Raw genomic sequence first — 27,503 nt, forward strand, 5'->3', positions numbered from 1 at the left:
GTAACAACCATCTCCTGTTAATCAGACGTTGTCAAACTCTAACAATATAATTGGCAAATCACGTTATGTGACCCTTGAAAATATTCGTGCTTAAACATTGTAAAACAAGATGTTTTAATAATAATAACTTTTGGGCTAGAAAAAAAAACAAGTTTGAAACAAAAAACAAATTCCCCAAAGATTTTCTTGGCGATCACATATCCGTGTGGGCGTGACAGTTTTGGGCGGTTTTTGGTCGTTAGAGGGTGTGGTAGAGTAGGCGTGGCAATCTTCTGAAAGTACTTCTCTATAATCTGCATCCCTTATCTTATCAATATAGCTTTTATAGCTCCCGAGATCACATACGGGCATAAGGTTGATCAAACGAAAAAAAAGGTTCGCGTCACCTGTTACACACTTTGTACCAAATCAAGTACATATATCAAGTTCAGAATAGTTGATATATTTTATTTATATTTATATTTTTAAGATTGCTTTTTATTTTCAAAATATGTAGATATTGGGTTTATATTGTTTTTTAGGTTACTGATATCGCGCCTTGAACAGATTAAGCCCTTAATTAATTTATCTTCTCGGCCTCTCCCCTGATTTCGAAGCAAATGGAATTACGGCGTGGCACATCCTTCTCATCGACCGCCTCAAAGGTGACCACAGCTTTGTAACGACCCCTGAGAGTTGCACCACGAATGTCCGTTAGACGCAGCTGCAGATCGAATGGATTGTGCATTATAACGGTCTGTAATGGAATCCCAAGGTTAAAGTCACCGCGCCAGAGATGGACTGTTTTGTTTGCAGGGAAAACTCACACCACGCGTTTTAAAACACTTCTCCATCACCTCATCGCGGTTCGAAATGTGTTTGGTCCAGTACTTAAACCACGACTGATTCTCATCAAACATTGAGGCGCAGAAGTCCGGCGTGGCCATGCTAAATACAGTCGGTTCCCAGCTGCCGCGGTTGTAATGCATTATTGCAAACCTGGCCTTAAAAGCAATTGTTTATTAATAATCTTATTTCGTATAAGGAATGCGGGCATTACGGATATGCGATCTGTGGGCTCCACATCCCAGATTGAGGTGACACTCTCGGACAGGTGAATGATGTCCATGTCCTGGTCGACTACCAGATCGCCAATATCGAAGGCATCGTGGAATCCAATCGATCCCGGCGGCGGTTCAGTGCAGGGTGAAAAGATATCAGGGTCCTCCAGCAACAGCTCGTAGTCTGCGGCCCAGGAACTAGCAAAGCCAAATACGAACAGCATGAGAGTTCTCATGATGACAATAGTATCACCTGGTGGGATGAGACCCTTTTATAGTACTTGCCATCATGATCTCTTCTATCATTGCTATCATGTCATCATGTATCCACTCGACATGCAACAAAGTTACAACCATTTTGTTTGCCAGACATTATTTTAAATCGACATTTAAAGCAAGAAGCTCACTTCAACCATAACAAGTTTCGAGGAAATCAGTGCCAATGAAAATAGTCCTTATTAAACGATCAAAACAATCATTCCTGTTAATCTTATATTTATTAAGATATATAAGCTAAATACTAAAGGTTTTAGCCATTAGCATAACAACTTGTATGCCAAATAGGCATTTAGATTGTTATACTTGTAAAAGTATAACCTTTTGTTCTTCTTGAATTCAATGCTAAAATCTTTGTAGGCTCCTTGATTAAATTAAATTTTTACTTTTTTCATCGAAAATTAAACGATTTCATAAATTCCGTAACTATTTTGCATAATTGGGTGCGACAACTACACACCTACAACAAGTCAAATGGACACTTTCCGCAATTTAATCACAGCTTGTGAATCACAAGTGCAATTTCATATTCATTTTAATTAACTAGCCTTGGATTGCTGTTGAAGCTGACATCATACATGCAGAGCACTCGGCACAGTTCAAAACACCAAGTAAGCTATGCACATCAGTCGTTCCACATTAACAGAGGGAACAGCATCTAGAATTGTTCCCGCAAAGTTATTTATGGAATAATGCAAAGTAATTAATACAACTAAGATGATTCTCATGCTCTCCAATTGTTTGTGGAGTCTGAAGGGGAAATGCATTCCGCATTCTTGTCTGATCTCAGATTTCACTGTCTCCATGTGGGAGGAAGCAGGCATATGGAACGGGTTGCAATGGTGACCTGCGTCAAGATCTAAACAAAAAATGATTTGTATATTTTATCCATTTTTTCCGAACATAGCAGCTAGACATAACAATTGTACACATTAACACAATTGTTTTCAAAGCTTAAGGACCTTGCTCCACATATGAACTGAATGATGGCATCCTGTCCACATCCTGTTCGGTGCCACAGTGAACTGCCACTTCCAGTTGAGATTCAGCCTTGAAATGGCTTTCAGACTTTTCAAACGCGCCAACGCTAGAGGGACAGGGGGAAGCTCACGGGGCATTGTTATAGAAATGGAAACAGCTGCGAGTGCTGCCATAAATAAAAACTTATTAGGTCTTGTCGATGGTATTTCACTATATAGTAACTCGTCTATAAATAAACAAAACATAGAAATTGACTTTCGTCTTATAGCCCACGCAACCCCAGGCGTAAGCCAAACGCACAGAATCGAAAAGTTCAATGAAAGCAATTAGTGAACATTTTTAATAAAACTATTTTCTAAATATAAAAAAGAAAATTCGCCCAACGTGGGGCTCGAACCCACGACCCTGAGATTAAGAGTCTCATGCTCTACCGACTGAGCTAGCCGGGCACTTGTGAAGATCGCCGATAAAAGCTCACATTTGCTGATTAAGCTTAAGAATCATACAAATTGATATAAAGAGAATTTAAAGGATCAAAATATTACCAAGAGAGAATCAATAGCCTTTTAAAAGTAGCCAAAGAATTGTCGCCAATTAGCTTGCAACAAATAAGTTTAGGCCCAAATTTACTTTACATAAATTACATTGACAATATAGAATATTTATCGTAAATATTCAACTCATAACAAAACAAGAGAAAATGTTTTAGTCTAGTTTCCCGACTATCAGATACCCGTTACTCAGCTAGTGGCAATGTCAACTAGAAATTTCCTTATTTTTTCTGGCTTATCGATTGATATTGGGGAATAATATGAGAAAAACATAAGAAAATGGTCGCAAACGCTTCCTTCTGCCTGGTACATACTTTTTAACGAATATAGTATAAGCAAAGACCCTAGAATTCTAGTGTTATTATAGTAAATTCTAGTTATTCTAGTGTCTTTGGTATACGGGTATAAAAATTATAAATTACTTCTATAAACACATTGCTAAATATGAGAAAGCATATTTATACATGCGCATATAAGCCGGATTAAAGGCAACGGGCGCTTTGCTGTCAAACCTAGAAACATTGTTGTAATACCTTTAGCCTTTTGTTTTATTCGAAATGGTTATGCAGATTCACAAGATGCATTTGTATCATATATACACAAACTATTTTTAGCTTCCAAATTAATTGGGACTCATTTTAGGCAAATTAAATATGCTTAATAATTTTCCAATTAGTAAAAAATCAATTGCCGAAAGTGGAGCTCAAAAAATGTTTATTAATTGTATATTAATTTTGAATTAAAATAAAAAACATCGCCCAACGTGGGGCTCGAACCCACGACCCTGAGATTAAGAGTCTCATGCTCTACCGACTGAGCTAGCCGGGCATGTGTTCTTGACATCTGACTGTCAAAATCATCGAAATCGTAATAGTTTTAAATTTAAACTTATACTATAAGCTTAAAGAATAATGGTGGTATAAAAACCCTGTGGTGCTAAAAACAAGACGAAAGCGTATTGACTAGTCCCTCGCCCATCTAGTCAAGTTTAAAGCCCATTTGCATTTAGATAAAGATCAAGCCAGCTTATCCTTACATGCATTTTTATCTACCTATTTAAAAATAATTCTATTCAGCAGGTTTTGACAAGATAAATAAATTGTAATTTATAGATAAATTGATTTATAAAAAATCATAAACCATAATAAATCATTTATATAATTATATGTACATGAGCACATCGGCTTTAAGCCTAATTAGTTAAGTAAAGGATATGTGATAGTCGAGAGTCTCGACATAATGGGTTTCCTCTGGTAATCAATTAACTATTAAAATTTGTATATTTACTACAAAATATTGGTCGCCCAACGTGGGGCTCGAACCCACGACCCTGAGATTAAGAGTCTCATGCTCTACCGACTGAGCTAGCCGGGCAGGTAAACAAAATTGCCGTCTGTCAAAACTCGGGAAAATATATCAAATGGGGTTAGGAACTATAGACATGCGTCTAGTATTTTGTTTAGAAATGAAAAACAAGATAGAATTCTAAAGTCGTGTTCCCTGACTATCAGATACCCGTTTCTCAGCTAGTGTGAATGCGAACGCGAAATTTCATAATTTTTCTGGGATATTGATAGATATAGAAAAATTGGAAAGGTTTAGAACGTTAGAGTGGACGTGGCAAAAAGTTTTTTTTTAGCAAATCTATAGAAATTTAAGCAACTAATAACATTATGAAAAAATGTCCAACAATTTTTCAAATATATGTGGGCGCAGCCGATTTTGGCGGTTTTAGGGCGTTACAGTGAGCGTGGCAGCATGGGTCAACAAAATTGCCCTGCGTCTTTGTCTCAAGTCTCTAGAATCTGTATGCTGAATCTCAACCTTCTAGCTTTTATAGATCTCGACGCTCATACGGACAGACGGGCATGGCTAGATCGACTAGGCTATTGATCCTGATTAAGAATATGTCTACTTTATATAGTCGCAAACGCTTCCTCATGCCTGTTACATACTCCTCAACCAATTTAATTTACGAGTAACGGGTATAAAAATCATTTTTATATATAATTACATCCATCCATGTTCGCATATGCTTTAAGCCTAATTAGTTAATTAAAAGATATCCGATAGTCGAGAGTCTCGACAATTGATTTTCTCTGGTAATCAATTAACTATTAAAATTTGAATATTTACTACAAAATATTGGTCGCCCAACGTGGGGCTCGAACCCACGACCCTGAGATTAAGAGTCTCATGCTCTACCGACTGAGCTAGCCGGGCAGGTAAATGAATTTGCTGTCTGCCAAAACTCCGGAAAATATATGGGGTAAATGGGGTTATGAACTTGACATTCGTCTAATATTTAGTTTAGAAAAACAGTCACGCGAATTTTTAATCGAACATACTTATTTTCGTGCCAAAAGAGATACGCCCTTTTTAAATTATTAAAGACAATGATTTTATCATATCATAATCATATTATACTGTGTGCAATTAGAATCATAGACGACCCCTAAGCTGTATATAACGTGCAGTTTTTAGCACTATGTACCCATCCTCATACTGGAAAGCTTGTTAATATGAAGGCTACTTTTACAATCCTGGTGCTCCAAGTGGTCATCTGTTTGGCTGGAGCGACTGAGTACCAGTTAACATTGGACAAAGATGGCTTGTTAGCACCATGCGAGAATCAGCCCGGAAATCCTTCTGGTTTTGAAGCGATGGTGGATACTTCCTCCCTTAAAGTACATAACCTTGGTTCGAAAGTTCGAATTGAAGGAGAGCAGAAAGTGGTCTGGAAAGATGTCCAGCCTGGAGACACATTAAAGGCAAGTCCCTAAGGAAACTTTTCCTAATAAACTATTTGAATATCGCGCAGGTATTTGGTCAAGTCTATCGCCTGGATAAGGGCACTTGGCAGAAGACTATGTTTACGGCCAGCTCCAATAACTTTTGCAAAAACATGTTTGATAAGAACCAATACTGGTATAATTTCTGGACAAAGTATATTAGCAACTCCGACGAGATTAAGGAAAAGTGCTTGACCACACCAGGGGTAAGAAAATGTACCTCCTAGTTTGGTCACTGGTCATTTCTCATAAACACAATATTGTAGGCCGTTTTAAAGTACAAAGACTACGAACTGGACTTGAAGACCAGCTTGAATGTTCCGAATCTGGATGGGCGCTACAAGCTGGTGGTCCAAATAGAGGCCTTCGATAAGCGCAATGTAAGGCGCCCAGTTCCCATTTGCATAGAGTTCCGTGGAACTGCAGGACAGGTCTAATCACGACAATTGTATATGCATGCTGAACATACAGCGAAACACCATTAAAGTCTATAATTGGAGCACATCAAACAAGGTGAATAATGGTGGTGAGGGGGGGGAGGGTGTGGTGTTGTTGTGTGTCATTACACGGGTCGCTAAAGTTGAATGCGAACTTCTGAACTTCTGTTCAGTTCATCATGGAATCCAAAATGAGTCGGCCGAAGCAACCGGACTGGCTCGCCGAGCTGTGCCAGGAGTCCTCCATCCACGGCATGCCCTACATCGCCCGCAGGGATCTACACTGGGCCGAGCGCCTCTTTTGGACATTCATAATCCTGGGCTCGGCCTACTACGCCATCAGCAGCTGCCTTAACCAATGGTACCGGTTCCGGGACAATCCTATTGTCTACGAGTACGAATATCTCTTTGGGCTGCGCATCTTCCCCTTCGTGGGGATAACACTGTGCCCTAGGTACCACGACGAAACGGAGATCCCAAGGCTTATAAATCAGTGAGTGTTTCGATTTACATTGGTAAATTGAAAGCACTAATATATTATAAAATATCAAGAACTTGGGGAGTGGATCCCAGCGAAGACAAAGAAAAAGCTGTGTACTACAGAAAGTTTCTGCTTGCAATCAACGGCCTTCGTTACTCCACTCTGGAGACGCTGGAACCCTTCGAGAATGATACCACTTTGGACAACGTGAATTACTTGAACATTTTGCTCACGCTGCAAAAAAAGGTAATAGCGGTTAAAATCCCGCCAGAACTGGCGCCAATCATTACTGAGGTGGGTCTGTGCCAAACATCCAGCCAGTTAAACCGATACGGAAATCCCTACGGCAAACTGTAAGTCTGCGCCTAAATAACATTAAATATAAAACAAAAAAAATAAATTATTAAATAATAAAATAAATAAGCTATTCTTTCTTTAATTTCGCTTTTTGCTTTACATATTTTTTGTGCCCATCAAGAGAATTTACATTTACATTTTTACTTAACGCTTTTATCTAAGAGAAACACAGGATATGGAACCCATGAAACAGTGCGGCTATTTGAGTAATTGCATCACATCTCTGAAGCCTATAAATAGCATTGTTGCCCCCATATTTATGGTAGGCAGCATTTATCATTCTTTTTTGAAATACACTGTTAAGCGAATCCAACTTTACAGTACCTTCACGATGTCGAAGAAATGATGCTACCCGACGACATGCGAACTCCCTCTTTTGATGCTAAAGACATCGAATCCAAGGATCTCGATATTATGCTACATACCACATCGGCGGAAAGCGAGGTGCGAAATCTACCGGTAGCATATCGCAAGTGTCGCTTCAGTGACGAAAACAATCTGCAGTATTACAGTGTGAGTTTTAGACCTTTACCCGTACCAATTGCGTCCAATCAAAACAGCAACATGTCCTTTTAGCCCTACCACCCAAGTCTTTGCCGACTTGAGTGCCGAATCAAATGGGCCCTGAGCCTGTGCAACTGCAAGCCCTATTTCTACGTAGCAGCTCCCGAAGTTCCAATCTGCACAGTATCCGGAATGCTCTGCCTAGCCCGGTCCAAGTGGCTTGAAAGACCATGCGATTGCTATCCGTCTTGTCGCGAGGAAACCTTTACCATCTTCAAAGTGTCTGACCAGACTGGGGTGGGTGAAAGAATGTTGTATCCTTAAGCCCCCAATTATTGCAATTTAGAATTTACTTTCTTCAGGGCGATGACAACTACTCTGGCGAGAGGTTCGAGCGGACGCTGATCATCAACCTGCAAATTTCGAGGATGGGCATAAATCGGCGGGTTGTATTCAGCACGGATCAGTTGATAATGTCGTTTGGTGGAGCCATTGGCCTCTTTCTTGGAGCCAGCTTCATGACCATATACGGCGTGGTATACTTTTTTCTAACTTTCATAGCTTATACATGCAAGAACCGATTTTGCAAGCGTTTTTTTTTTTAAGTAATTAAAATTGCTTCTTAATATATACATATATATGTAGGTAATGCAAATATATACATATAAGTTAAGAACCCTCTTCTTGCGCTCTTCGTCAGGACTCACCAGCGCTCGGCTCTCGTGTTTTCGGGCCCCGTCAGCAGGCGACTCGGGGCCTGTCTAGTAACATGTTCGTGTAAGTTACGAACCCTCTTCTTGCGATCTTCGTCAGGACTCACCAGCGCTCGGCTCTCGTGTTTTCGGGCCCCGTCAGCAGGCGACTCGGGGCCTGTCTAGGAACATGTTTGTGTATGTGTGCATTCGGAACAAGTGCCGTTGGTCGCACTCAGGGTGAGGGGTCAACGGGGGAAGCGGATATAAAAGCAGCGGGGCGGGAGAAGAGGTCCCAGTCTCGAACGGACACATAACGGAACCGCTAGCAGATCGCGAACTGAATCTTAAAATAAAGCTAATCGTAAACTCGAACCCTCTTAACTATCTTGACTATTATTTGGAGAACCACAGCATGTTGGTTGTCATATCAAGGTGAGGTATGCGGCAGCGAGTGCCGAGAACCCTGATGCAAGTGGAACTTGCGTTAACTGGCGCCCGAACAGGGACCGGCAATGTCCGGCCGATAAAAGTGATACGAAAAAATTGTGGAAATTTGTGCGTAAAAATAGTGGTGGTGTGCATAAGTCAGATTAAGATCTGAAATCCATAAATGAAAAAGAAGTGCTGCGTGAGCTGTGTATAAAATGATAAAATAGCAATTACCCGCTGCCGGGGGGAACTACGCCCATCCCGGGGCGCAACAAATATTGCATAATTCAATAAAAGGTGTAAAATTTCTAAAATAAAAATGTAAACCTATGTTGCGCCAAGACCTAATTTAAATTAATAAAACAACGACCCGCTACCGGAGGACGCCACGTCGCCCATGCCGAGCGCAAAAGTTGTACGATACCTATAACATAATTAAAACACGATCAACCCACTGCGGCGGTACGGCTTGTGGGAAAATTTTTTTTTTTTTCTCTCCTTGCCAATTCGCGAGTGCAAAAGATTGTGTATAATAAACCAATAATTAACCATTGCAGCAGTTTACCTGCGGCAGTACGAGTAATATGAGCGCCCAGAGTGATAAGGTGGTGTGTGGCAGCTTGTTGGATACGTTAAGTGGTGTGGAATGCACCCAAAAAAAACCGCCCAACAAGTTGTGTGGCGGCCGTACCTTAGTAGGCAACCAGCCAAAAGGGATACTACGGAACCACCGTGCCCAGTGCCGAAATAAATTAGAGGTCATCAATAAAAAACTGTAACAGCACGCACGCAAGGAAAAAATATTGCAAAATGGAATAGCGCACAAAAATTGTATAAACACATGCACAACACCACAATTCAAAGGAAAACAAAATATTCATGCTGTAGGGGTACAACCTAAACGACGAAAACTAATAAAGAGCATACAAGGGTGAGTGAAATATTTCATTAAACTTTATTGCCATATTTGCTAAATTTAGAGAAATAAAGAAAAAGCAAAGAAGAACAGATATTCTTTTTTATCGGGTTAAAACCGTTGTCTCACATTTCCGTAAAGTAATAACGAATTCTGTTGCCTTGAAAGCTTCCTGCATCTTTCCAACGCAAACTAAAAATCAAAATGGAAGAGACCCTGCGTGCTCTTAGCGAGTCCCTCAATGCCCTGACCAACGTGGTGACAGGCATTAAGGAAGATATTAAGAAAAATAATGATAGGTTGGCTATTTTAGAACAGGAGCGCGGGAACGCTGACCCTACGGTCGACCAACCGCAACCCCTGGTGCGCGCACGCACCGAGTATGAGCTGAGAGAGATATCGGTCCTCCCTGACTGCGTCAAAGAACTGCAGGCGTTCGAAGGACGGCAGGAGGCTTACCTGTCTTGGATAAACAGGGCACAGTCAATACTGACCGAATATGACTTGATTAAAACCAGACCCCTGTATAGGGCAATTGTCTTGCATATTAGACAGAAAATAAGGGGACACGCCGACATGGCCTTGGCGGCCTATGGCGTCCAAGACGACGATTGGGACGACATAAAACGAGTCTTGGCGCTGCATTACGCAGACAAACGAGACTTACGTACGCTTGAGCATGAGCTTGGCGCTATGTGCCAAGGTTCTAGACCACTAGATAGGTTCTATATGGACGTTAATGGCCATCTCTCGTTGATCTTAAATAACTTGAAGGCCAGAAACCACCCTCGTGAAGTAGTCAACGCTTTGATAGAAACCTATAGAGACAAGGCTTTGGATGTTTTTATCCGAGGAGTGGGGAGAGATTGTTCCAAACACTTACTTGTCCGCAGCCCGAAGAATCTACCAGAGGCTTACTCTTTTTGTATGGGATTGCAGAATGTAATGTCAAGAAATTTCACAGCTCAGAACTATCAACCGTCAGGTGCCCCAAGATTCGCAGGCCCATATCAACATCAGGCCAGGCCACCGTTCCGAACCCCTTTTTCTCCTGGTTCAGGCAGATTTTCGCAAAACTCCTACAGAACTCAGGGTCCTAGACAGGCCATAAAAATGGAATCCAATCGGTCGGGTCAATCTTACCAATCAGGATACAGTGGTCGCCAGGAAGAAGGCTCCGGTATTAAGAGAATGTCCGAAGGAAACAACCCATTCCAAAAGGCACAAAGATTGTACCACATGGAATTGGCACCACCCCCGCTAGCCCCGGCGGCTAGTGGAGATAACCAAGGACGTTCACACGAGGGTTACTATGATGACGAGTCTCAAGCTGTCGAGAGAAGCAACAATTATCCTCCGCAGAAAAACGTGGAAGGAGTTACAGATGCTCCACATAACCTTGAGACTGAGGGAGGGGCAAATTTTATGACCAACGCCTCTCCAGTGTACCGTACTTAGAGTATGCTACGGAGAGGGGAGAAAGGCTGAAGTTTTTGATCGACACGGGGGCGAACAAAAACTTTATTAGCCGAAGACTTGCAGCCGGGTGTACCACAGTCCGTAAACCCTTCTCCGTACTGTCCGCTGCGGGTAACATCATGATAACGCACCGCCTAGTTGGTAAATTCTTCAAACCACTAGGGAACGACTCGGATATTACCTTTTTCGTACTACCGAATTTACATTCCTTTGATGGTATCATTGGCGACGATACTCTCAAAGACTTAAAAGCCATAGTGGATAGGAAAAACAATTGTTTGATAATAACCCCAGGAATTAAAATCCCTCTTTTGGCGAGAGCTTCAATAAACGTTAACCCGCTACTCGCCGCCGAACACCCAGATGGTACACAAGAAATTTTGAATTCCCTTCTCGGGGAATTTCCCCGCATCTTCGAGCCCCCCTTATCTGGAATGTCCGTGGAGACGGCCGTCAAGGCTGAAATCCGGACAAACACACAAGACCCGATCTATGCTAAAAGTTATCCTTACCCAGTCAACATGCGCGGAGAAGTCGAACGTCAAATCGATGAACTGCTGCAGGACGGTATAATTCGACCCTCTAATAGCCCTTACAATTCCCCTATCTGGATAGTCCCGAAGAAACCTAAACCAAACGGAGAAAAACAATATCGCATGGTAGTCGATTTCAAGCGGTTAAATACCGTCACCATACCCGACACTTACCCCATCCCAGATATAAACGCTACGCTAGCCAGCCTTGGCAATGCCAAATACTTTACCACCCTAGATTTGACTTCTGGATTCCATCAAATCCACATGAAGGAAAGCGACATTCCAAAGACAGCTTTCTCTACTCTAAATGGAAAGTACGAGTTCCTCCGTCTACCATTCGGTTTGAAGAATGCACCTGCAATCTTCCAAAGAATGATCGATGATATTTTGCGCGAGCATATTGGCAAGGTCTGCTACGTTTATATTGACGATATCATCGTCTTCAGTGAAGATTATGACACACACTGGAAAAATCTCCGATTGGTATTAGCGAGTTTATCAAAAGCTAACCTCCAAGTGAACCTTGAGAAGTCGCATTTTTTAGACACGCAGGTAGAATTTTTAGGATATATCGTCACGGCCGATGGCATTAAGGCAGATCCGAAAAAGGTCAGAGCGATTAGCGAAATGCCTCCTCCGACCTCTGTTAAGGAGTTAAAAAGATTTCTAGGCATGACCTCGTACTACAGGAAGTTCATTCAGGACTATGCGAAGGTAGCAAAGCCCCTTACAAACTTGACGCGTGGATTGTACGCTAATATAAAGTCTTCACAATCAAGCAAAGTGCCAATTACATTAGACGAGACGGCCCTACAGTCTTTTAATGATTTAAAATCAATTCTCTGTTCTTCTGAAATACTGGCGTTCCCATGTTTCACTAAACCTTTCCATCTAACCACGGACGCTTCTAACTGGGCCATCGGAGCTGTCCTCTCACAGGACGACCAGGGTAGAGATAGGCCGATAGCGTACATTTCCCGTTCATTAAATAAGACGGAGGAAAACTACGCTACTATCGAAAAGGAAATGCTCGCGATAATTTGGTCATTGGACAATCTTCGGGCTTACTTATATGGCGCTGGTACTATTAAAGTATATACTGACCATCAACCTCTAACGTTTGCCCTAGGCAACAGAAATTTCAATGCGAAGCTAAAACGCTGGAAGGCTCGTATAGAGGAATACAACTGCGAACTCATCTACAAGCCTGGGAAATCTAATGTGGTGGCTGACGCGCTTTCACGCATTCCGCCTCAGCTTAACCAGTTGAGCACCGATTTAGATGCTAATCCCGAGGATGACATGCAGTCTTTGGCTACTGCCCATAGCGCTTTACATGACAGTTCACGATTGATTCCCCACGTTGAATCTCCAATCAACGTTTTCAAGAATCAACTCATTTTTGACACAACCAGGTCAAAATACTTATGCGAGCACCCGTTCCCAGGTTATACTCGCCATCTGATTCCTCTCAAAGACGGATCACTTGCCGATTTAACCAACTCGTTACAATCGTGTCTACGACCTGTAATAATTAACGGCGTCAAAATCCCGGAAGCACATTTGCAACGCTTTCAGTCCATCTGCTTAGCGAATTTTCTTTTATACAAAATTCGGATAACGCAGCGCCTAGTGGCGGACGTGTCTGGCGCAGAGGAAATTTGTGAAATAATTGAAAAAGAACACCGTAGAGCACATAGGGGCCCTACGGAGATTCGTCTCCAACTTTTAGAAAAATATTATTTCCCGCGAATGTCCAGTACGATCCGTCTGCAAACTTCCTCATGTCAGTGTTGCAAACTCTACAAGTACGAGAGACACCCTAACAAACCAAACCTACAACCTACGCCAATTCCTAACTACCCATGTGAAATACTTCACATCGACATTTTTGCGCTCGAAAAAAGGTTATACCTAAGTTGTATTGACAAATTTAGCAAGTTTGCCAAACTTTTCCATCTGCAGTCAAAAGCATCTGTGCATTTGCGAGAAACTTTGGTGGAGGCCCTACATTACTTCACCGCCCCTAAGGTCTTGGTTTCGGATAACGAGCGAGGGTTGTTATGCCCCACAGTGCTCAACTATCTTCGGTCTCTAGATATCGATCTGTATTATGCTCCAACCCAGAAGAGCGAAGTAAATGGTCAAGTCGAGAGATTCCACTCTACGTTCCTAGAAATTTATCGTTGCCTTAAAGATGAGCTCCCTACCTTCAAACCCGTTGAGCTGGTACACATAGCAGTGGACCGCTACAACACTTCCGTTCACTCGGTAACGAATCGAAAACCAGCAGACGTTTTTTTCGACCGCTCGTCAAGGGTAAACTATCAGGGTCTGACAGATTTCCGGCGGCAGACTTTAGAGGACATCAAGGGCTTAATTGAGTATAAGCAAATTAGAGGTAATATGGCTCGGAATAAAAATAGGGACGAGCCAAAGTCTTATGGGCCGGGAGATGAAGTTTTTGTTGCAAATAAGCAAATAAAAACAAAGGAAAAAGCGAGGTTCAGATGCGAAAAGGTACAGGAAGACAACAAGATAACAGTTAAAACCAGATCAGGAAAAATTTTCCACAAATCTGATCTAAGAAATTGAGACGTGGCTTTCACATTTAAAAAAGAAACGCGAAAAAGAATAACGAAAGTAATAAAAGTACGTTGTGGCAGCTAATGAAATATTCCACCCATGCATACCCTATATAAAAAAAACATTAATAAAAAAAAAAAAAAAAAAAAAAAAAAAAAAAAAAAAAATGAGTTAAGAAATACAAAAAGAAATACAAAAAAAACTATAAAAAAAATAATATAAAAAAATACAGATTATAAGAAATAAGAAATAAGAAATATAAAAAAATAAAAATATAAGTACACAAAATGTACCGTACCCCCACACACTACGTAGTCTTAGAACAACTTAGACGACCAGATATTTACGAATTGTCTTTTTGTAAGCGCGATTTCTGCATGCGGCGCAAATCCCGCTCACTGGACTGGCTGGGGTCGGCTTGGAAATGGGTAGCTGGATCTCCAGATGCTGCTGATTGGAACGCCGTCTTGGCCGCGCAAGCGACGGCTTCGAGGAACTGCAAAAACTGGAGGAGGCTAGCTGTATCCCTCGGCTACTGAAGTAACCAACGAGTGGTTAAGCAAGTCGACGATGGAATGCTCCTCCTGACCAACTTCAACGGAACTCTAAGAACGGCTGCAGAGAACTACGACCTGATCGGCTCCTTTATCATCCAATTCGACAATGAGACGATAATGGTCAACGGTCAAAACTATTCCAGTTACTCGGTCAGTCATCTAATGGCGATGCCGGCCGTGTTGAGCCACATAACGGCCAGCAACTTTCAACTTTCTCTGGAATACGTCCACGACGTGAGCATGAAGAATTTGGAAAAGATGTCCAACATGGCGAGTGAGCTACTAGCCTCTCTTCTCACCGAGGCGGCACTCGCAATCTGCATATTCCTAGGCTTTTATTTCCTATGGAAGAAGCTGATGTCCACCAAAGGCATGCCCGATGTCCGCGAGATTGCCGCAAACTTAGAAGCATTGGGCCAAACCGAGCTGAACAAGGCTCACTAATCTGCGGGACGCAGATCTTGAGGGGGGAGGAGTTAAGAACCCTCTTCTTGCGCTCTTCGTCAGGACTCACCAGCGCTCGGCTCTCGTGTTTTCGGGCCCCGTCAGCAGGCGACTCGGGGCCTGTCTAGTAACATGTTCGTGTAAGTTACGAACCCTCTTCTTGCGATCTTCGTCAGGACTCACCAGCGCTCGGCTCTCGTGTTTTCGGGCCCCGTCAGCAGGCGACTCGGGGCCTGTCTAGGAACATGTTTGTGTATGTGTGCATTCGGAACAAGTGCCGTTGGTCGCACTCAGGGTGAGGGGTCAACGGGGGAAGCGGATATAAAAGCAGCGGGGCGGGAGAAGAGGTCCCAGTCTCGAACGGACACATAACGGAACCGCTAGCAGATCGCGAACTGAATCTTAAAATAAAGCTAATCGTAAACTCGAACCCTCTTAACTATCTTGACTATTATTTGGAGAACCACAGCATGTTGGTTGTCATATCAAGGTGAGGTATGCGGCAGCGAGTGCCGAGAACCCTGATGCAAGTGGAACTTGCGTTAACTTATATACTGAACAGTTTTGAAAAGTTATTAAGTAACAAATAATCAATATCAAATTATCCCTTTTGATGTAAATTAAAATATACAAATGCTGAATGGGGGCTTTTATGATTTTAGTAACATACAGAGAAACGACGGATAAAGGCTTTGTTAATCGTAGGGAAAAATTATGTTAATTGTACTTTTGGGGTTATATTGTTATATTTTAAATTGTGAAACTCTCAAGGGTATTAAACTGCGGCTTGCGAAAGCAAAACCCATCCTCACTACATTTATTTCAATGTTAATATATCGTTGTTAAGGAAATCATAATATTTTTAAGTGATCAATAAAAAGCACCACACATAAAACATATATAATAAACAATACAATAAACATATAAACTAAACTGGAACATGAAGTAAGACCAGTATATCCACTGAGCGCACATTATTATGCAAATAAAATGAAATTGTTTTAAACTTAACGACACCAGAATGGTTTGATGTTCCGGCCGGGCATCGTAAGCAAATTAAAGTCTCGGCAATTGTTGCAGGGCCACTGGGAGGAAGCCTCAAAAGTGAAGAAAGCGACACGTTCAGTTCGGTTCAGCTGGGTTCAGAGAGCAGAAAAATTTCACTTTTGCGGAAAACTCATAACGAACAGTGTAGTGCGTTTTTCCAACGTCTTCGGTTACCATCCGATGATAGCGCAGCTGAGATTTCCTTTGTGAAATGTGACAATTTGTCTGCTTATCCGGCGATTACTCGCCGTGCGATGAGGTTGTTCAGCTTGGCATCTCCATCTCCATCCCACACACTCGCCACACTTGCTCCAAAATGCAGCCAACGGAGCGAAGCGGTTGGGTAAAGTTAACAACCTTTAGGTTTGCTCAATTGTTCGTTTTTCGATTCGCCTTCCACATGCGTGAATAAACTTTGGAGCGTCTAAGCCAAGCGCGAATTAGCCGCATTTAGTTGCCGGCTATCTGCGGGTTTCCCGTTAGGAAAAACAATTTCAGAAATGAAATTAGCAAATAATGTAAGACTTTACGCTTATTGAAGTTGCGGCAGCCTCAAAGAAGTTTCTGTTTCTGCCTTGGCATGGGCATACATTTGTTCTGGTCTGTTGCCAAAAAATAAGAATGGTAATGGTAGAAAAACCAAACCAAAGTCAGACGGAGAGGCAGCCAAGCAATTAAAACGAAACTAATTTTAGTGCCTGTGTGTGCAGTAGCACAGCCTTCTGCCTTTCGGCTTACTACTATAACCTTTTAGCAAACACAGGGGCTAAATGCTGTCCGCTCTCTCCGGTCCGGCGGCTCATTTGCATCTGCTACAACTTTGTGACATTTGCAATGGCATTTGCTGGCTTAGCAAAAATTAGCCAGCGGATCTGCCCACAAAGCTACAGCGCCTGCTACGGCAGTCTCTTGCCATGAATCAGGCCAAAATCAGAGCACGGCGGCAAGGCAGCAAGAATTACATGGTAAGGTGATCCGAGCACAGACGAATGTATGTGGCCATGTAGCCAGCCATTCATATTGCACATGCTGCGGCGTTACGAGTATGTACATATGTGTGTGTTTCTGCTCTAGTTCACACTCAGGTTGGAAAACACACAGAAAAAGAGCAGCAACTTCTTCTGCACAATTGCGTGCCGAACAATTTCCAAATTTCATAAATACAAAATGCACTCGCCCGCATCTGACAGCAGTCTGCAGAAGCCTCCAAAGTTCGGCTCACACTCCCCGAGGGAAGTCGCCCTGCATTCTCCTATTGTCCTATTAATAGCGAGCCGCGGGCGGGACGGCGGTGCGATTCATCTCTCCCCTGCCCCTTCTTCAATAGTTTAATTTATTTCGGTACTATGCCCGCCGACAGACCCAAGACACAGCGAATGAATTCCAACACCTGTCCGTCCGTCCATGCGACTGAGGCGACTGCGAGCAGCTGGCGGGAGAACTACAATCACAATGTGCTGAAAATGTAATTTTCCCCGGCATAGCAAATGAGGCATAAGCGACGAGGGTTTTAAAATCACAAACTAAGAATGCGCTGGCAGTCAAGGGAAATAAGTAATAGCTAAAGTCAAAAATTCTTTTAAAGTCTTTAAGATATGACTCAATAGTCAAGTGATAGAACACTGATAGTTTCAACTCATTTGTGATTAAAATGTTTAAATAGGCCCGAACAGTACTCAAGTTCGTAATCGAAGTGAGATGGAAGTGCCTTAAATTCGTCACTTTATTTTAATTCCTGCCTTTAAGTAACTTGTCATAGATAGCTCTCTTTAGTCATATAACATCCTATGACATCATTTTGCATTTGGATATCCCTTTCCATTGATTCTCTGCCAAGAGGCTTAGCCGGCGATAAAGATTTGCCCACTTCGAGACACCGAACGCTCAGCGTTAATTTACGCTTGTTAAATGAAATTGCCTGGCTCGCCGTTATATAAGCGCAATAAACATTTTGTTTGAAAGTAAGTTGCCACAAATGGCGTCATGGGTGCCATAAATTATTGATACCACACACTGGCCAGATAGCAATGAAATCAATTAATGATAAATAAAATCAACAAAAAGTTCGCGGAGTAAATTTTCGTGTTTCGCCACGGGCTGTTGATAAATGCGAAAAATGCGAAGTGTTTTTGTGTGACTTTCATGGATTCTATTTTGCAGTTTCAATGCTTGCCATTTAATCAATTAGAAGAGATACGAGAACGAAGCAGTTTTTGTTTCAAATTAGAGGAAGTACGCATTGTGCAGAAAACATTTATTTTGCATTAATCTATAGCTTTGGAATCATATTGCTCTGTGCTTTGCTGTTCACATTTCTTCATCTCTATCTGCTTGAGACTTTTATTTACACACGAGAGAATTTCATACCAATACTGTGAGTTCTTGACACACTGACAAGCAATTGAGACAATCGTATGGTCGAAACAATTTCAGCATTATGTGGCTTTTCTGTTAAATAAACACTGACCCTGTGTTCACGTATATACATACGTACATATACTTATGTATATGCTTCCCCAAAATGCTTCAAAGTTCCAGGAAGCCGAATACGAAAACGGAACATTCAGTTTCGGGGTTCGTGTTTAAAATTACACTGCATTTCCGCAGAAACTGTAGAATAACACGTGAAAAACTCACCTTCATGTCATTGATAATCTGCTGAAATAGACTACCCAGCGCGGAGCTATCGCGTTCCAGACTTAGATCCATGTTTCTTAGTGTTAGCTGGTTTGGTAGGGATGGATATCGATTGGTTTCGTTCGTCGTTCAATTGCTCGGTATCAGTTTACTTGGATGACTTTTACTTTTGATTATTTATTTTCCTCATTATATTCTTGTGTTGCTTGTTGTGATCTGAAAAGAGGGGAACGTAATTATTTATAAATAACCATGCTTTACGAACCGACTTGGACACACTTCCGATCGAAATCTGTCTTATCCCGCGTAAATCTCTGAGATTCGTCGCACCAAACGACTCTCGTAAATAATCAGAGATGTAAACTAGCGTCTTTCCAAACAAGAAATTATGCTTAATTAGGCTTATTAATATACGACTTGGCGATGGAGAGTGGGAGTTCCCTTGATGGCGTAGGCGCAGTATAAAACTTTATTTGGGGATCGTTGACCCAAATTGAGAGCGCGTTAAGTGCGTGAGTGTGGGGCTCCTGCTGATATGACTCTTTGATTTATTGTTTATGCAGCGGGGCTAATAGCTAATTATTAATTGATAATTGATATGTCTTCCAGCGAAGTACAGGAAGTGGCATACGCAATTTACACAATTTACGGGCCTTGCAATCGAAACTCCGGACCTGAGACCCATGTAAACGACTCTCGAAGGGGGGAAGTGCAATAGTGCAATAGTTTTGACCCATTTGTGGGTTCGCCATACGTGACTAATTCTATGGCGCTTTCGAAAGTGCAGATAAGTCGAGAAATCTAACGCCAGCCAGCCTTGGAAGCAATTAGAGGCGTTTAATGTACAGCTACTTCCATTCGAGCAATAACCTTCGACCGGGCGGCACTGGCCAAAGCGCGGCTCGGATCTTAAGTCGGCTTTTAAGGCCGTATCTCTTCAAGTCAGTTCTTTTTGGGCTGATTGCGAGGGAAGTTATTCGGATACAAGTGCTTGTTCGTCTCATTGTGCGTCTGTCTGTGCAACTCTGTTGCACTCAGAAAGCGTTCACAATAGACACTCAAGCGTGGAGGAAGCACAGTGATAAACAGACGCAACAACGAGAGCTGATTGCCCAGACTGCGTATCTTTCGTCTATGTCTGCGTGAAGACGCAGAAGAAAGCATCAAAGTGCTAGTTCGCCGGAAAAGAAGGAAAGCGAAAAAGTTTGCCGACTAAGAGATTACTAGTAGTGGAATAACTGCATTCGGAAAATGAGGAGAACAAACTTCTCTCTATATATGTATGTATGCAAACCTTCAACCACAAAGCGAAAACATAAGAAAAATCGTTGCAATCATAGATACGTCTATATTTGCATTTGCTAATTTAACTGAATACGTACTTAAAATCGAGCAATGATCGTAGTACAAAGTTTATTGAATGTAATAATCATTGATATGGAAATTAAAGTATCAAAATATACATGTTTAAGACAATCCAAAGGTCGATTGATCTGAATAGCGAATCTACATGGTTTAAATAGACAAATAAAATCGATTTATCTAGTCATCCTCCTAAAATTGTTACTTTGGTGTTCATTTAAGATAGATGCCCTATAAGAAAAGGGTATCAAGATGGTTCATACGAAACTTGCAGCAAAACAAACTGACGCACATTCTTACAAACATCGTGGAAGTACAAGTAGACTTTCTGCTGCCTCTCTTTTTGTTCGCTAGCTTCTTTTTAGCTGAATAGTGTAAATGACCTCTCGAGATAAAATTGTGGTTACAACGCAAACGATGACAGGCCGGCTTTGTTGTCGCTGTTGTTGGTGTTGTTGATGTTGTTGGTGTTGCTGGTGTTGTTGGGGCTGTTGGTATTGTTGGTGTTGCAGTTTCCTTTGCAGTGCGGAAATAACTTGTTGTTGTTTTCGGCAATTGAGTGCGTTAAATCTGGTTTAAGATGCATATATGTATATACACGAAACATTGACCCAGTTAACTGGCTGCATTTAAATCATAAGCCCAAACTGGTTGGACAAGTAGTGCATGCTTATATTGGGTCTACGAGACTTCTGCGGCGGAAATAGGAGCTTTTCTCAGCACAGCGATGAACTCGCGATTGTGGGCTTGGGAAATTCGCAGAGAGCATGGGCCATACAACCAGCCTAAGGTCAGGCCTGCAGATCGTGATGCGATCGGGAAATCTGTTTCGGCGGCAGTAGCCAAAGTCCAAATTGCCAAATCGTGAAGAAAAAAACAAAAACAAAAACAAAAGCAGGAAAACGACAATTTCGCAAAGTAGCCCCAGAAGAAGAGCAAAACCTTTTTCCAAGCCTCAAAACGGTGGAAAATGGGCCATATTGTGTAAGGGGCACGTTGTGGAAGGCAACCCGCATAAAAACTCGCTCAAATGTCAAGATGAGAATGATGACGCAGTGGCGTTGTTCCTGCGACTGATGATTATGCTGGATGCGTTTTAGTTTCAAATACGCATATTTTCCGCCCTATTTACTGCCGTTCTCTTTGCGGCTCTGTATCTGCGGTTTCTCCGAGATTTGTGTATTGAAACAAACGGAAGCTGCTTTGGTTGAAATGGGCAGGAAGTTGGAGGGCACCAGCCAGGGAATACTCATTTTCGTTTGCTTCACAGCAGAAGGTCAGACCATAATATTAATGTGTTTAATATCAAATCATAAAGAAACGAAAGATGGATGTATCTGTGGACATTTTGCCCAAAAATGACATAGCCACTATTTAGATAGGCTAAAAACAATAGCACTAAATAAATTAAATAAAAGTTACCAATTTTTTAAATTCATTAAGATTTATCATTGGCTTCCTTCATAAATATCTGGATGTAAGTATGGTAAACTTATAAAAAATTACATTTTATCGCTGTTTTATTGTCTTGGCCGCATCTGTACCCTGTCTGTATACCATTTATGTTGCATGTTGTCTGGATTTCTATTGCAAGAAGTGACTTGACTGACGGAAAGCAGAGAGGGGCAACTGTGGCACACACTTTTGTCAAGGGCGACAGACAGACAGAGTTGCTGCCGTTAATTGCTTACCAAAGATGTGAGCACACGCACCGCCATTTCTGTCCCATTTGAATTTCCCCCTTGCATACTGCGTTCTTAGGCGTAAATGCAGATGAGCAGCATTAGGGTGGACCAACAACGTGTTGCAGCAATAACATTGGAGACTAAACCAGAACTTGGGAGTCCCCTGACGCTGTTCCGCTGTTCAGCGCATAATGACACATTAATTCACTTTGAAACCACTTCCTCGGCTATTCTAAAAATAATTACTGATAGCTTATGCGTAAAGATTGCATAAACAATGAACCATACGAACGATTGTACTTTCTCGAGTTTTTCCAAGCTGAGCTGAAAGTTTCTCTAACACTCTAAGGAAATATCTCTCAGAATGGTCCATGTTGAATATGATAAATAATCAAGCAAAGAATCAAGGCCTGAAAATAGATCCAAAACTTACAATTCCCAGCCCACCACTTTAATGCACTGCCGGATACTTTCCTATCCACTCTGCCTATAAAGTTCTGTTTTTCTTGTGCCCCATAAGTTCTGGTTGGGATTTGGTAAAACAAATAATTTTACAGCTGCCTTTGGAGATTTGTATACTAGGAAAAGTGAAGTGCGGGTGTCGGCGAAAATCTCCAATGTCAGGCTGGCTTTTAGCGGATTTATGTGTTGTTTTATAAGTTGTAAGGTAAGCGATACATTGTGGCCGGCAAATTGTGCTGCAGCATCACCAGCGGACGGCCCGTCATGACTTTACACTTTCACCAACAACTACTACGGGTGGTATCAACAACTTGACACCAACAACTGCGGCCATCTGTGGTCAGCCAAGTGTCGAGATGCCTCGGCCTGATCTTAGTCTGGGGGCTTGGAGTTTGGGGTCTCTCGTCTTGAGTAGGGGGTCTGGTTCCTCTATTCCGGGGTTAGGAAAGCGCCGATCATCGAATGAAATGTGTCGAGTGGTCGCGCGATGAAAAGAAAAGCGAAAAGAACGCATAAAACGATGATAATCAAAAGATCAAGTTTTATATGAACAGAATCGACAACGTCACCAGCAGAAACTCAGAAACACACATCTGCTCAAACATTGATGTTTATCTATGGGTTTCTATCTTTAGCGTCATCTGTGCTTTGCACTGCATTTTCTATTTGATGTTTCTGGGATTTGTGTTTGTGAGGGCATCTGCTTTAGCTCTCTCTCCCCCCGAATGCCAACCCCCCCCCCCCCCTTCGACAACACCCACTGACGCGTATGGCACGTCATTAACCCAAATTTTCTATGAATAAAATATAGCGAAAAGGAAAACACTCAGTGTTTATGTTTGCAAGCATGCCTTGAGAAATCTCTGTCTATTTCACTCCAAAGGCTACTTTGATTCGAATCTAATTGAATAATTCGCGGGCTGCGCATTTAACACGCTGTAAAATAGGCCAATTCATCGATAATTGAAGCTGATAGGCATCCCACCTTCTTGATAGGCTCACCATCTAATCAGTAGCACTGTAAACACGCGTTTGTTTTGGCCACGAATGTGGAAATCGATGAGTATCGATCGGAAGTTATCAAGCGGCTGAAGCTGACCGAAGAAAATTAAATTCAGGAGAATGTGGAGCACAAAACTCATTTCGCAATGCAAACGCCCACAAATGTGTAAACACAACGGCCCGCCCGAAATAAACTTTCGGCATTTAGCGGCGTTTAATCGATTTGTGCATAAAATTATATGTTTACACATGGCAAGGCAGCCGAAACGAAAATAAAGTCGAGATACACAACATGACCCATTGGCGAAACATGGCGGTGGGTTGTTTCTTTTCCAGCGCATTTCCACTCGAAATTCAGCGGATTAGTCATTTTAATAAAAAACACAACCACGTCTTAGGTGTAGCCTACTTTATAGATTTTCTACATAATTTAATTCAATCGAGAAGATATTCAAGCAATTAAACACACTTCTCTATTTGATTTTCTTGTTATAAGTTTCATTTAAAGTGTGCAGGCACCTAATGTGTCAGCTATTTTATTATTTTAAATAAAAATTAAAATAGGAAGAGCTTATTAGTATATTTCTTCACACTGAGGTAAACCGATTCACTGTTCTCGACTTCATCTCAACTCATTAGAGAGCGGAAATTCTCGACAACTCAATGTTAAGGTGGGTAAATTTGCTTTTACTAATTTTAACAAAGGCCCGAGAACATTGTCTATTATTAACACCACAACCACTCCCGCTCTCCTGCCGGTTTTCTGGGCGTTTTGGCCATGGCCAATGGTTATTAATGATTAACCGGAGTGCCGTTAGCCGGCACATGTTACTCCGTACTTTGTCATGTTTGTTATGTTCTTGTTTGCTGGTTCCATCAGCACGTTTTGTTTCTGCCTTCCTCATGACAGCTTTGTGGCCATCAGCAATGGGGATTTCTCTGCCTTTCTCCGGCCTTTCCAGTCTCGTTAGCGTGAAAAGCTTTGCCCAGCTTTTGTTTTTCTTGCATAAGAAAATGCCAGTTGCTCAGGCATCTTGGTTTTGCTAATTTCCCAGCCCCGCCATAACTCGCGGAAAAGAAACGAGAATTGAAGGAAATACGTTTTAGTGTCGCTTCTCACTTCTCGCAGAACCCTGAACCCTTGACATTTTCACCCAGGGCGGCGATAAAGTTTTATACTTTTTAATGAGCTCCACGTTCTCTGCCAGCGCAATTCAGCCGCACGCAGCCCACCCCAAGTGAAAACCGCTTGAGGCGAAGGCGAATCTCGGGTTGGATTAGACACGATTTTCATTAGGACGAACCCCGAAAATCGAAAGTGGTTACGAAAGATTCCACTCGAGTGGGCGATCCAGCAGTCTAGAGTCGCGGACTCATTCGAACTCAGATTCATTCAAACAACAAGGAACGCCCATGCAGTTCACCAATCAAACGAAAACGAAAATCTTTTTGTGAGTGGGCAGCGAGAAACTCGAATTGCAGCAGCGCAGCGACATGCTAAACAAATGCAGACATTCAGGCTAAGTGACTTAAAAGTTTTACAAGTTTTCAGCCGTTTTTTCTTGTTTACCAATTGAAAACAGTTGCCGCATTATAATGTAAAGAGGACGTAACAGCGGTTCCGAAAGGCGAGTATTAAAGATATATGAATAATGTACCAATTATTTTACATTTAGTGGGAAAAACTATTAGCGCCTTTAGAACTGAAGTGATCCAGCTAAAATACTGAATGGGGGTTTTGTGTTTACAGTAGGCTAAAGAACATTCAAAATATTACGAGTATTAATTTTTCGAAAACCATCAATGAGAAAACATATTTGCACAACAAACAGTTAACGTTTTTCCTTTGTTTTGGCCTTGCTCTCGTGCTTGTGAAAGAATGTTGTTGTTTCTATGCAACGGAGGTGGAGGTGGGGGTTGGTCAGTTGGAGCGGCCTTTCTCCATAGGACACAATATTTTTTTATATTCACTGGTATTTGTTTTTCTGCTTTTGTGAATTTCTGTTTGCATTTTGTTAAGGCGCAAGTGCCTGGTTTCTGTTTATATAAGCGTAGTAAGATCACCGAAAAAAGTTGCTCGTTTTCAAATTATAATATTTCACTTATTTTTATATTTTTATCATTTTAGTAAGAAGGAACATTAATTTCCTTCTCTTAGTATATCAAAATGTATGATTTTCCAATTTAGGTAAAACATTTAGGTTTCCTCCAAACGATCACGTTCGAAATACAGGTTTTTTCTCTCGGTGCAGGAGCAAGTTTCTTGCCAATGGCCGACAGCTGTTTGTGGCTAATTTTATCTTTCTTTCTGAGACCCTCTGTTGTTTTGGATTCTCTCGTTTTTGGCAATTGCACAGGTGCGGCAGTTGGATGGTTTGCGGATTGGGTTACTCCACGCGAATCAGATAGCCCAAGGCATCCTTTCGAATTTGAGTACTACTTTGTGTCTAAGCAGCGTATAGTATATACGATATAGCGACTTGGCGAATGCACCGGCCGACATTTCAGGCCAAACGGTCTCCGTTGCTGGAAAGTTCTGCATCATTTGTTTAGACAAATGCGCGAGAAAACATTCCCGGGACGTAAACAAACCCCGGCAATAATATTTTAATAATTACGCTTATCTGCTCCATTTGACGGCGCGCACAAAAGTCGTTTGAAAGGTATGCAAAGAGAACGAGACGTGCGATAAGGGAGCCGGGAATGGGAACTCAACTTTCGAGCATTTAGTCCGCACCATGGGTGTCAACGTGCCGCTCCGGTTCCTGTTGCGATTACGGGTTGAAAGGAACACAAAGCCGCCACCTCGCGAAAAAACGACCCATTCGGAGTCGGACAAAAAATTAGCTTGTTCAGATAAACCGAGTTCAGGTAACACAGTCCAAAGAGAAGTCCCTGCACTTGCGCAATTACCGCGCAACTTCAAAAGGGGAGTTGTGCACAGAGAAAACTTTATGGCAGTCGAAAAATCGGAAAATCTGACTTCGCACAAATTTTGTGGACCGAAAACACTTCACAGCACTTCATTGGCACAATTTGTCAAAAATCACTAAATGTATATTGTTTGACTTCAAGAGGTTTAATAATTCACTAATTTATCTTACAAAAAGAATTAGTTACATGAAATTGGTTGTTGATTTTGTTATAGAAATTATTATTATTATTATGTTGCTGGCCATCAAAGATATGTTTTCTTCAAAACAAAATTACAAATATATAAAACCTAAACATTTTTTATGAAACTCCTTTTTTTTAACGTGTATAACAAATCCTGTTTGGATTGGCCGTGAACGGAGTTTTCGGTTCTCACGACCGCCTGGAATGGTCACTGGAAGTCCTTGGACCTGGAATCGGTCCAAACTTGTTGTTGGTGAACTGCAGCTTCCATTCCCTCCCCTTACTCCATCCCCCTAGCCAACGCTCTTCGCCCCTCTCCCAACCCCAGTAATTGGCATTATTAGCCCACACTCGATTCTTTTTGTTGTTCTTGAAGGATACTTACGGTGCACTTCCGACTGTAAAATATCGCAGGGCGACTTTATGCAGCTTGCTTGATTTTTCGGCCGACGATGTTGCAGACAATTAGGCGATGATGTTGATGCTTGCACTTCTGCGGTCACGGTGTTGTTGTTGTTCTAGCATTGCATTTCCAGGCGGCAAAAGCGCACACAAAGGATAGAAGCGGTTGTGAGTGCGAGCGGGGTGTATTCTCCCGTTATTCCCCTCTATTTCCTCTCTCTCCTTCTTACGCCCAGTTTCGTGTGCTTTGCTTTTGCATTTGCTTTTCTTTGCTTTGTTCAAACTCAAACAAACTACCCCAGAACCGTTGATCCTGACTGCCTTGTTGTTGCTGCTGCTGCTGTTGTTGTTGTTGTTTTGTTTTCTGTTATGTTATACACTCACAGACACACGTACACACACGCACACAGTGGGCTGGCAGACAGACGCTTAATTTTCCGTTTTCCTCGGGAAATCGCAAACAATTATTCGCTTATTTTTGCACCGAATCTGACACTTATATGCTCGCACTTCGAACTGCACTTCCAATTGGTTCGCGCATTCCTTTTCCGGTTAGAAAACAGTTAGAAGTTTGCCGCTGCAACCGCTATTTTCGCCAAGTCTACGACTGACTTTCCGAGCGCATTTTCGTTTTCCTCCGGTGCGAAAGGGCTTTCCTATAGACAAACAAAAAACCGTAAAACAACCGCGACCGATTCGTTCGAGAGTCGAGTGTCTGGGTCAGTGTG

General features: G+C 41.9%; 4 protein-coding genes and 4 non-coding genes across 20 annotated transcripts in view, besides 3 other annotated features; 2 read left to right on the forward strand and 6 right to left on the reverse strand.

Annotated features, from left to right (window-relative positions):
* The window catches only part of mim (missing-in-metastasis), a 46,951-nt gene extending 19,448 nt beyond the window's left edge, over positions 1-27,503 (reverse strand). For all 13 annotated transcript variants that reach the window (NM_001273819.1, NM_001201941.2, NM_001014500.3 and 10 more), the window contains exons 1-2: positions 26,759-27,503; positions 18,746-18,961 (exon numbers count right to left, since the gene is read on the reverse strand). In NM_001273819.1, the coding sequence (NP_001260748.1) occupies positions 18,746-18,817 (72 nt within the window). In that variant the 5' untranslated portion in view covers positions 18,818-18,961; positions 26,759-27,503. The remainder of the gene's footprint in view (positions 1-18,745; positions 18,962-26,758) is intronic.
* CheB42c (Chemosensory protein B 42c) lies at positions 480-27,503 on the reverse strand. The gene is made up of 5 exons (NM_206042.3): positions 26,759-27,503; positions 18,746-18,961; positions 1,040-1,293; positions 807-983; positions 480-736 (listed from the first exon to the last, which is right to left on the reverse strand). The coding sequence occupies exons 3-5, from the start codon at positions 1,274-1,276 to the stop codon at positions 560-562; spliced, it is 591 nt and encodes a 196-aa protein (NP_995764.2). The 5' UTR covers positions 1,277-1,293; positions 18,746-18,961; positions 26,759-27,503; the 3' UTR covers positions 480-559.
* Positions 2,674-2,746, reverse strand: tRNA:Lys-CTT-1-6 (transfer RNA:Lysine-CTT 1-6). The gene has a single exon. It is a non-coding gene; the product is annotated as a tRNA-Lys (tRNA).
* Positions 2,987-3,180: a mobile genetic element.
* tRNA:Lys-CTT-1-7 (transfer RNA:Lysine-CTT 1-7) lies at positions 3,604-3,676 on the reverse strand. Its single transcript has one exon. It is a non-coding gene; the product is annotated as a tRNA-Lys (tRNA).
* Positions 4,150-4,222, reverse strand: tRNA:Lys-CTT-1-8 (transfer RNA:Lysine-CTT 1-8). The gene has a single exon. It is a non-coding gene; the product is annotated as a tRNA-Lys (tRNA).
* Positions 4,320-4,838: a mobile genetic element.
* On the reverse strand, positions 4,999-5,071 carry tRNA:Lys-CTT-1-9 (transfer RNA:Lysine-CTT 1-9). Its single transcript has one exon. It is a non-coding gene; the product is annotated as a tRNA-Lys (tRNA).
* CheB42a (Chemosensory protein B 42a) lies at positions 5,348-6,150 on the forward strand. The gene is made up of 3 exons (NM_206043.3): positions 5,348-5,619; positions 5,670-5,846; positions 5,907-6,150. Exons 1-3 carry the CDS (start codon positions 5,371-5,373, stop codon positions 6,075-6,077), a joined length of 597 nt encoding a protein of 198 aa, NP_995765.1. The 5' UTR covers positions 5,348-5,370; the 3' UTR covers positions 6,078-6,150.
* On the forward strand, positions 6,251-8,024 carry ppk25 (pickpocket 25; the record flags this gene model as incomplete). The annotated part of the gene is made up of 6 exons (NM_206044.1): positions 6,251-6,570; positions 6,630-6,911; positions 7,078-7,177; positions 7,237-7,428; positions 7,492-7,716; positions 7,782-8,024. Exons 1-6 carry the CDS (start codon positions 6,257-6,259, stop codon positions 8,022-8,024), a joined length of 1,356 nt encoding a protein of 451 aa, NP_995766.1. The 5' UTR covers positions 6,251-6,256.
* Positions 8,085-15,609: a mobile genetic element.

This window comes from Drosophila melanogaster, chromosome 2R (genome assembly GCF_000001215.4).
Source record: "Drosophila melanogaster chromosome 2R".
Classification (NCBI taxonomy): Eukaryota; Metazoa; Arthropoda; class Insecta; order Diptera; family Drosophilidae; genus Drosophila; species Drosophila melanogaster.

What these genes read in the sequence shown, in the direction of transcription:
- CheB42c (NM_206042.3), bottom strand. Translation starts at nt 1,276, where the DNA reads ATGAGAACTCTCATGCTGTTCGTATTTGGCTTTGCTAGTTCCTGGGCC. An exon ending in AGCCCACAGATCGCATATCC is followed by an intron (nt 984 to 1,039) that starts GTAATGCCCGCA and finishes ATTGCTTTTAAG; the next exon opens with GCCAGGTTTGCAATAATGCA. An exon ending in AGTGTTTTAAAACGCGTGGT is followed by an intron (nt 737 to 806) that starts GTGAGTTTTCCC and finishes ATTCCATTACAG; the next exon opens with ACCGTTATAATGCACAATCC.
- CheB42a (NM_206043.3), top strand. Translation starts at nt 5,371, where the DNA reads ATGAAGGCTACTTTTACAATCCTGGTGCTCCAAGTGGTCATCTGTTTG. An exon ending in AGCCTGGAGACACATTAAAG is followed by an intron (nt 5,620 to 5,669) that starts GCAAGTCCCTAA and finishes AATATCGCGCAG; the next exon opens with GTATTTGGTCAAGTCTATCG. An exon ending in AGTGCTTGACCACACCAGGG is followed by an intron (nt 5,847 to 5,906) that starts GTAAGAAAATGT and finishes ACAATATTGTAG; the next exon opens with GCCGTTTTAAAGTACAAAGA.